Consider the following 8,764-nt stretch of genomic DNA (forward strand, 5'->3'; position numbering starts at 1 on the left):
CTGAGAAGCTCACTGTCATCATGTGCGGAAACCCATGCGATCAAGACGCGAAATACTTGTGATACGGCGTCGAGGCTCCGTGGTGAGATATTTCAATCACCCATGGCTACCCTTTCCAAGATTGTCACAACCTATCAGCAGGGAGTGGCCCGCAGCAGGCCAACCCGAACATACAACCACGTTTGTGTCTCTACCCGCGGTCATTGGCCTGAGCAAGATGTAATTAAATGTTCAGCTGGAAGGCGGGTGGAAACATGGCCCCTTCGACTGCTCCCCCCATTTTCCCCATGCAGCAAAGCTATCCTCACTGACAGGACGTTCTCCGCCAATAGGCCGGCTCGTTTCCCGTTCAGCCCTAAATACACACCCACTCCCCGAACGAGGCATTCAGGGCAGCAGGATCATTAAGCCTTGCCGGCGTTCTCTGATCCCGGCTTGGACCAGGATGCCCACCACGCCAGCATGATTCCGGCATTTTCGCAGCGAGCTGTGAGCAGCGCCTCACCAAGCGGCCAGCGCATACCGAGGTCTTTGGCTAGATCGACGCCAACGCACCGATCGGCCGCTTGCCTCGCTTTCAGTTGTTGATGATGAAAGGGCTGACAAACAAAGCACCAAAAATATCACGACCACAGACCGGAAAGACTCGTCGACATTGTCACTACTGACACCCCGGGGCGCGCTTCCTCATGTCCATTGAGATGTACTGCAGTGTAGGTCTAAAGCCTCCCAAAGAGGCGCCGTGGATCTGTTCGTGACATTATTCTAAGCGCTTGTGCAGGGAGTACTCTGAGATCCTATCGTGGGACGTATACCAGCTTTCGAGTGAATCAGATGGCGTGAATTCTCTATATTGGTACTGGTATGTGGTATTCATTTTATACTTAGTCAGCGATCATCTTCATTATCTGATGGGCAAGGATCTTTCTCAGTCGTGGTCATGAAATGGTAGACAACGGAATGGCTATGATATCGGGATCCGGCCTTCCACGGTACTGGGTGAGCAACAGGGGGGGCTCACCTTCAAGATCGTTCACATCCATGTTGCAAAGATCCTACTGTTACTACCAGAGATGAATGGGCAGGTTGGATACAACAATTCAAGCCTGCCACTCAACCAGCGCGGTGTTCTCCTTGGAAAAATCGGTGGGAGGATTTATGCGCGGCTGAGTAACCGCAGTCAGCGTCGACATGGTATCAGATCGTCTGATATAATCTCTCCTCCAGCATCAAAAGCTATAGCCAATCCACGTGTCCATGGTGCGAATGCCCCTTTTTGGCCACCGCTCTTCTAAAGAAGGCGGGTTGCAGCTGAATGGAGTGGTTGCTCATAGGGCTAGCAGGGGTTTCAAGTTGGATTCATGGTCCTTCGTGTGGTATTTGCGTTTGATCCTTCTGCACGGCAGCTGCACACGGCAGCTGGGCCCCTGGATCCGGGAACGCAAGCACATGGTCTCTTTCTCTTCGCGCTCGAAGCGCAGCCCTACCTGGACAGCTCCTGCGGCGCCCGCAAGCATTGTCAGCGAATCCGGGTTGAGAATGTGCTCTGAACCGGACTAAAGTGTTGGTCATCTGTTGAACGCATCGGGCAAGAACCACTTCGTCGGTAGGATCAGCAGGCTAGATGCTCATGGACCAACATCACGCCCTGCTGTTTCAAGGAACGCATGGTCGTTCCGCCGAGCCTCTAGCATCAGAGGCATGGCAATCCAAGATTGGGACCTGCAGGTGCGCAGAGCGAAATGTCCACACACCGCGATGCCGACCGCGATGCTGAGTCACTGTGCTGGCGGCTTGATCGTTTAGATTATGGCCGGTCAGATCAGTTCCCAGGTACGTGAGCGGCGGCTTTGCGGCCCTTGGCAGTCAGAGCGACAAATGGATGTGGATGGATGCCATCCGAATATGACCAGTCTAGAGACACCACAGTGAACGCTTACGTTGGGTGCATACCTCTTCCCAGTCCCAGGTAGGATGAGATGATCATAGAAGGTCAGTGTCTTCTTGGGGTCAGGGTGATGCCACGAAGATCGCTCCGAGCCGAACTTTTCACGACGTTTGGCCGGATCCAATCAGACCGTGGTCACACTCGTTTTCGGGCATTCAAGATTGACCTCACTTGTCTCCAAACATATGCGGATGACCGACCCAAGTCTCGTGCGTGCAGGTCTTGGAGTTTTGGACGAGAGAATCTCTGGCCTAGCGACGGGCGGACGTACCTCATGTAGCCGGACAAAACGGTAGGGACTAGACTTCAAGGTAGAGTACCATGCCCCAGGATGGCCGTACCACTATCTCTGGCGAGGTGTCGGCATGGAGAAGGTCCGGAGGCCAACGACCTCACGTCTGCCCTTCCTTAGCATTTTCGCTGCCGAATCGCCGAGAGCTGGGCTTTCTGTAAGCTCATACTGGCCTTGAGAGGACAATAATCGTGAATAGCTAGTACTAGACAGACTCCTGTTGCTTTATGTTTTCATGCCGCGACACTGGTCTAGTCGTCTCAGGATTCTGTCCATTTCGGGACCATACTGGTAGCTGTACTGAAAGCATCGCCCGGGCCATATTTGGAGAGGGTTGTCTTCATGGGAGGTTTGTCAACCGCCGGTTCGTCGCATTTGAACACGGGTCGTGCAAGGCTACCGATGCTGGAATGGTGTTTGGAGATCGACATGACCTAGCGTCAGGCTTGTATTGGAGTAAACCGCGGAAAGGGTGTCCAAGTAGAGTGTCACCCTCACCGTCGGAGGTGATGGCTACCTATGAAGCTTTCTTCGGTGACATAGAGAGGTGTACTGGACAGACTGACAGAAAGCGCATGCTGAGCTTAAACGAGCGGTCCCAATGGTTTCGAAGGGCGAACGTCGAACTCTTCCCCGCCTCTTCTCCGCAACGGGGCACGCAGGCTACTAGTTACTGACCTTACCACTAGTAGTCGGCTAAGGGGCTGATCCCACCAACTTGCCCGCCTCTTGAAGCTTGGGGAGACTTGAATCAGTCCCCTAATCCCTTACAATTTGCCTGCGCTGCCCGCTACCAACCCTCATCGCTACTACTGAGAACAGTCTTCCCACTCCTCCGCCCGCCCCGGCGTACAGAGTATACTGTCAAGGCGGCCACCCGCCTGTTACTCATAATTCCGCCTCTCTCAACCCTCCTTGAACTGCGGAAAAATTCCTCTACGCGTTCGATCACTCCACGGTATACACGAGCGTCGACCTCAGCTTGCGATCAGATGCAATGGCTTCGAGCGTGACGGCTTCAGACGCCTCGCCGGCCCCTACCAACGGCCACGGCGAGAAGCGCAAAGCCGAGGGAGACGCCTCGGGCGACAAGCAAACACACACAAGGTCGAAAAGAAATAGATACATTTCCATTGCGTGGTAAGAGTCGAGGGACAAGGTAGATGCGCATCTTACTTACACACCGGTTGTCAACAGTAACGAGTGCAAACGCCGCAAGATCAAGTGCAACGGTCAAACACCATGCCAGCGATGCGGCAATCTCTCGCTAGAGTGTGTCTATGCGCCAAACTGTTGCACAAATTCCCTCAAGGACTCGGCGTATGTATTGAAGCGGCCATTCCCCTCTGCAACATCTCTTGACGATCGCGCAGTGAGTTTAATCAAATGCGCGAGCACATCAGGGCTCTGCAGGACCAAGTCAATGAGCTTCACGCCAGTCTGAATGAGCTTCGAAACAGGACCGATGCCATGTATTCCGGTCCGGTTGACCCCAACTTCGCTCCGGACAGCACGCAACGCTCCATGTCCATGTCTGTATCGCGCACGCTGCCTCCACTGATCTCTTCAAAGAGACCGCCGCCGAGGGCCTTACCACAGTTCCATGGACCTACCAGTACTTTGTACGGGTTGGATGTTGCCAGATCGTCACTGAAGACCATGGGCATAACACACACTGCACCGGAGGATGGGGCAGTGTCCCGCGAGCGAAGCCGAGCAGCCTCACCGGCATCGTTACTACCACCACATCCCACCAAAGATCCCTTGTGGCTCATTGACTCCGCGGAAGTCGAGCGCCTACTGAACGTTTATGACGAAGAAATTGGCATCATGTATCCGGCAGTGGATAGTGAGAGGCTCCACAAGCACGCTACTGTGCTCTATAAGTTTATCGGGGCGTCTCTGCGAACAGGCTTTGGGCAACCCGGCCTGCCAGGTGCTGATACCTTTGACGACGAGGACACGACCATCCTCAAGATGGTTCTCGCCATTACTTTGACGGTCGAGGGCCATGGCCGCAGTGAGCTCGGCCAAAGGTTTTTTGACGCGGCGAAGCCAGCCACAGATCTGAAACTTGTGACGGCATTGGACCTCAAGTCGGTCATGTTGACTGTCCTCACAGTGGGTCACCCAAAGGAAGGTTGCGTGGTTCTTGGGGCTGACTCTGGTGCACAGGCTACGTTTTACTTTCAAAAGGACGAGGAAGCACAAGCCTGGCGGTTCATTGGCATTGCCGCACGCATGTGTATCGAGATGGGCCTTCACCGGAAGGACTCGCTGCTCCGCTCTTTCACCAACGAAGCTGAATATCGGCAGGCGGTCCGGATCTTTTGGACCGTCTATGCCCTTGATCGTCGTTGGAGTTTTGGTACGGGGATGCCATTCGCGTTACAAGACGCAGACATTGATCCCGCGTTACCGGAGCCAGTATGTATTTGTCCGCCTCACTCGGCTCCCATTGCTAATCTACGTCAGGATGAGAGCCATCAATATCTAAGGCATATTACTAAATACAACCAAATTGCTACCAAGGTGTGGTATCACAATCTTTCATACGAGGCGGGCCAGAACACCAAAAAGGACGAGATTGGCTTTCTGGACTATCAGGTTCTACAATGGTACCAACAGCTACCCGATTCGTTACAATTCCGCAACCACGACTTTCCTCGTGAGAAGGACAATTCTGGACGGGCCGTTCAGCGCCTTCGCTTGCTCATGTATCTGCGGAGGAACCAGGCGCGCATATCAATATACAGGCCCATTCTTCATTCGGCGACTAGTATCGTGGAGAACCGTCACTACGCGCAGAACGTGGTCGACGTCGCCAAAGATACGATCAACACTCTCACTGCGGTGAATCAGGTTTCCGACATTTACAGGACGCAGCAGATCTTGTACAATTATTTCTTGGTCCAGGCTTTGGCTGTCCTCTTCCTCTCGGTCGCCCACGCCCCGGGAATCTTCTGCGCTCAGACGAGGCAGGAATTCTACGCCGCAATCGAGATTGTCAAGGGCTTCAGCACGAAATCTCACGTGTCAAAGCGACTTTGGAGAACGATCCGGGGTTTGAAGGACGTTGGAGATAAAATCGGCCTGTTGGCTCGAGTAGGCACTTCGTTGAACGATGCGGAGCAGGATGCACATTCCAATGCAGCTGTGGCGATGGCGGGTTTGGCCGGCCACAAAGTTGACTACAATTCCTACGGGAATTCTCATCAGGGCAATGGAAACCAGGAGTTGGGGGTCAGTCCGGATGATGCTCTCCAGATCACGAATGAGTTGTCAAGCCTGTTCGAACTGGCGGGCGGATACGGTAGCACAACACCGGCTCCAGAAGCTTTCAATTTCGTTGGCGCGGCCGGGGATGTTGGCTTGGAAGGCACCAATGCGTTCGGGAATGAACCTGAACTGACGAGGATCATGAATGAGTTGTTTTGAGGCCGATTTTAGCAGATTACGAGAACATGACATCTTGAACCATCCGCCAAAATGAACTGTAGTCTGCATGAACCGCCGCAATCATTCTTACAAGTCACTCCTCTCCTAAAATTCACAGCCTGATGCCCGCCATTTCCAGGTGGAACTCAAATCACGTGTTCTGATATGCCAAGACCCGCGCAGGTTGCGTGTCGACTGATTGACTGATCGATCGATCGACTCAGGCTGCGTTCAACGTCGGCGCATTCGAGAAGCAGTATCCATTGCACCTGGTACTGCCTGGTTCCCTATTCTCTACTTCCAGGACGGGGCATTCTTCTTTGATTCCTTTCAGTCGCTTGGCCTTTTACTCTTCCCACGTTCGATCGTGTTGACTGCTGCTGGGCAATCCCACAACACCAGGTCGTGCGCAAACAAGGATCACACCTTGTCTCAACCCTTCCCCGCGGAATTCGTCGACTGAACCTGTGCTGGCGATAGTAGAAGAGCCCTGTGGCCTTTCGTATGTTGGCATTGGGTTGAGCATCAGGCATATCTCAGATGTCACCGTAGCCATCCCGATTGCGGATCCCTTCGAGCCCCTCCACGCGCTGGAACCCCTCTACTTCCTCTTCCACGAAATCCAACGACAGAATAACGAACACAAGGCAAAAGAACTCTCCCTCTCAGTCAATTTCCACTCAAAGTGTCTGCAGAACTAGCTTCCGATCTGGCCGCGGGCCTGGACCGGCTCGACATCCAGTCTGAATATTCGGATTCTCTCTACTACCAACAGTTCACCAGTTCGTCTGCCACGGTATCCGACATGTCTCAATCATCCTCTCAGGCCCCAGACAGCTGGATAGGCACGTTTTGCAACTTGGTAGGACATGAGTATTTTGCAGAAGTCAGCGAGGATTTCATTGAAGATGACTTCAACCTCACAGGGTTACAAGCACAAGTTCCCATGTACAAGGAGGCTTTGGAGATGATCCTTGACGTGGAACCATCTGATACGAACTCGTCGGCGCTATCCGAAGAGGAGGAAGAAGAAGAGGAGGAAGACGACGGTCTTTTGGGAGAGGAGTTGGACGAGCCTGCGCAGAACGGTGCCGCGAGACGACAATCTGGTGTTTCTTCAACCGGTCGACGACATGGTCGGACTTCATCTGACACATCCGTCATTGAATCGTCGGCAGAACTTCTTTACGGGTTGATCCACGCCCGTTACATTACTTCCAGACCGGGGATCCAGCAAATGATGGAGAAGTACGAGTTGTCACACTTCGGCTTCTGTCCTCGTGTGTATTGTGCCGGTACCAAGGTGTTGCCAGTGGGCTTGACGGACACCCCCGGTCAACAAACCGTCAAGCTATTCTGTCCCAGTTGTCTGGATGCCTACACACCCCCCAACTCTCGATTCCAGGCTGTCGATGGTGCCTTCTTCGGGACCACATTCCCTTGCTTGTTCTTCATGACTTATCCGGATCTGGACGTGGCTCCGCTAAAGAAACGCTCGGCCCGCGATCCAGCACAAGCCAATGATGATGTCGAAAGCACCCTGAGTCCAACTGAGACCAACACGACACACACTGGAATGACCGCCAGCAGGAGTTCGAGTCTGACACTACCGCAGCCTCCATCTATTCCAGGCGTGACACAGGGCAAAGATGAAAAGGCCTCCGCAGCACTCACCACGCTGCCTCCTCAACCACCGACAATCAATGGGATAGCAACGCACAACCTTGCTCCAGGATTAGGCAAGGGGAAAATCTACGAGCCCAAGATTTACGGATTTCGAGTGTCCGAACGAGCCAAGACTGGGCCGAGAATGAAATGGCTGCGGTCGAAACCCCTGGATATCAACGAACTTGACGAAGCTAGACTCTGGCACGAACGTTATGGTGGGACCGTAGACGGTGACGATGAACCACCTGTTGCTTCCGAGGGTCAAGACAACGAAGACGCCGAGGAAGAAGGGGAGGAGGAAGGGGCTGATCCTGACGGAGACGCCATCATGGCCAGCCAGAGTCAAGCCCAGAACAACACCCGAGCGAAATCGAAACGACAGCCTGACGGCGACGGCGACGCTACCATGACAACTCAAGCCCAGGGAACCAAGCGGGGCAAGTCGAGACGTAAGTCTACGACTACCAAGAATCAGGGAGTGGAAGTGTCGACGCAGCAAGGGGGACAACAGCAGACAGCCAACAATTGGATATGACAGGACGATGACCGATGACCGATGAAGCGATTGAATCCACGAAGAACTAGGGCCACCCGACAACAAAGGCAAGATCTGGCCGCCGTTCTCTCGTCTGTAGCAGGGTCTTGGCGCGATGTCCCTGTCCAATATTACCGGTTTCTACGGCAAGGTCTCAAACGAGGATAAAGTGTGGTGAGTGTTCCAAGGCGCATGCATTGATCGATACACGCTCATCGCTCCCCGACAAAGATGCCTTGGTCGTGGCATGCTTGACTGTTCAAGATTGTGTTGTATCGAAGCGAAACCGAAGCACCTGGACGCCTGCCCGCCTGCCATTGAGATGCATGGAGAAACGGACACACAGACCTTGACAGTCATCAGTCAAACAGTGACGAAACGAAAACGAAGACGAATACGCGTCTTGAAATCAAGATGATGATTGTGACTGCGATTGTGAATGGGTGTGGACTTTCGAAATTCCGAGGGATCAGCGCGGAAAGCAGACCAGCACACGACACACCACACGGATAAAAAAGGTCTGCCTTAGATGTTGCGTGGCAAGAACACAGGAGAGACTAGATTCAATCCAATCCAACACAGGGTGCGGAACGACTTCTGCGCGCATCGGCACCGGCATGCGTAACTCTAGTGTGGTGTACATGGATACATGGAAACGTGGACATGGGGAGCCAGGTCGTTATTTCAAGAGGCGCGAGGTGGCTCAAGTGTCATTGATTATGTACTGTACAACAAGAACACAAACACAAGAACATGGGTCTTCTTTCTCCTGTCTCTTTTTCAGGATTCGTGTCGTTGTTCTCGGCCCCGGTTGTCTTCCTCAGGCCGTGTTCCCCTTGACATCGATCTGCCTTATATGATCTACTTCGTTACTTGTACCACC

The 8,764-nt window shown here is 53.3% G+C and overlaps 2 protein-coding genes across 2 annotated transcripts; both read left to right on the forward strand.

The window, feature by feature from the left end:
• Positions 1 to 3,237: 3,237 nt before the first annotated feature.
• Positions 3,238 to 5,678, forward strand: A1O1_06449 (uncharacterized protein; the record flags this gene model as incomplete). Its single annotated transcript, XM_007727328.1, has 5 exons — positions 3,238 to 3,380; positions 3,438 to 3,560; positions 3,614 to 4,361; positions 4,416 to 4,667; positions 4,716 to 5,678. 5 exons carry the CDS (start codon positions 3,238 to 3,240, stop codon positions 5,676 to 5,678), a joined length of 2,229 nt encoding a protein of 742 aa, XP_007725518.1.
• Positions 5,679 to 6,483: 805 nt separating this feature from the next.
• A1O1_06450 (casein kinase II subunit beta) lies at positions 6,484 to 7,881 on the forward strand (the record flags this gene model as incomplete). Its single annotated transcript, XM_007727329.1, has 1 exon — positions 6,484 to 7,881. One exon carries the CDS (start codon positions 6,484 to 6,486, stop codon positions 7,879 to 7,881), a length of 1,398 nt encoding a protein of 465 aa, XP_007725519.1.
• Positions 7,882 to 8,764: the final 883 nt, after the last annotated feature.

This window comes from Capronia coronata (genome assembly GCF_000585585.1).
Source record: "Capronia coronata CBS 617.96 chromosome Unknown acBCG-supercont1.5, whole genome shotgun sequence".
In the NCBI taxonomy this organism is placed as follows: domain Eukaryota; kingdom Fungi; phylum Ascomycota; class Eurotiomycetes; order Chaetothyriales; family Herpotrichiellaceae; genus Capronia; species Capronia coronata.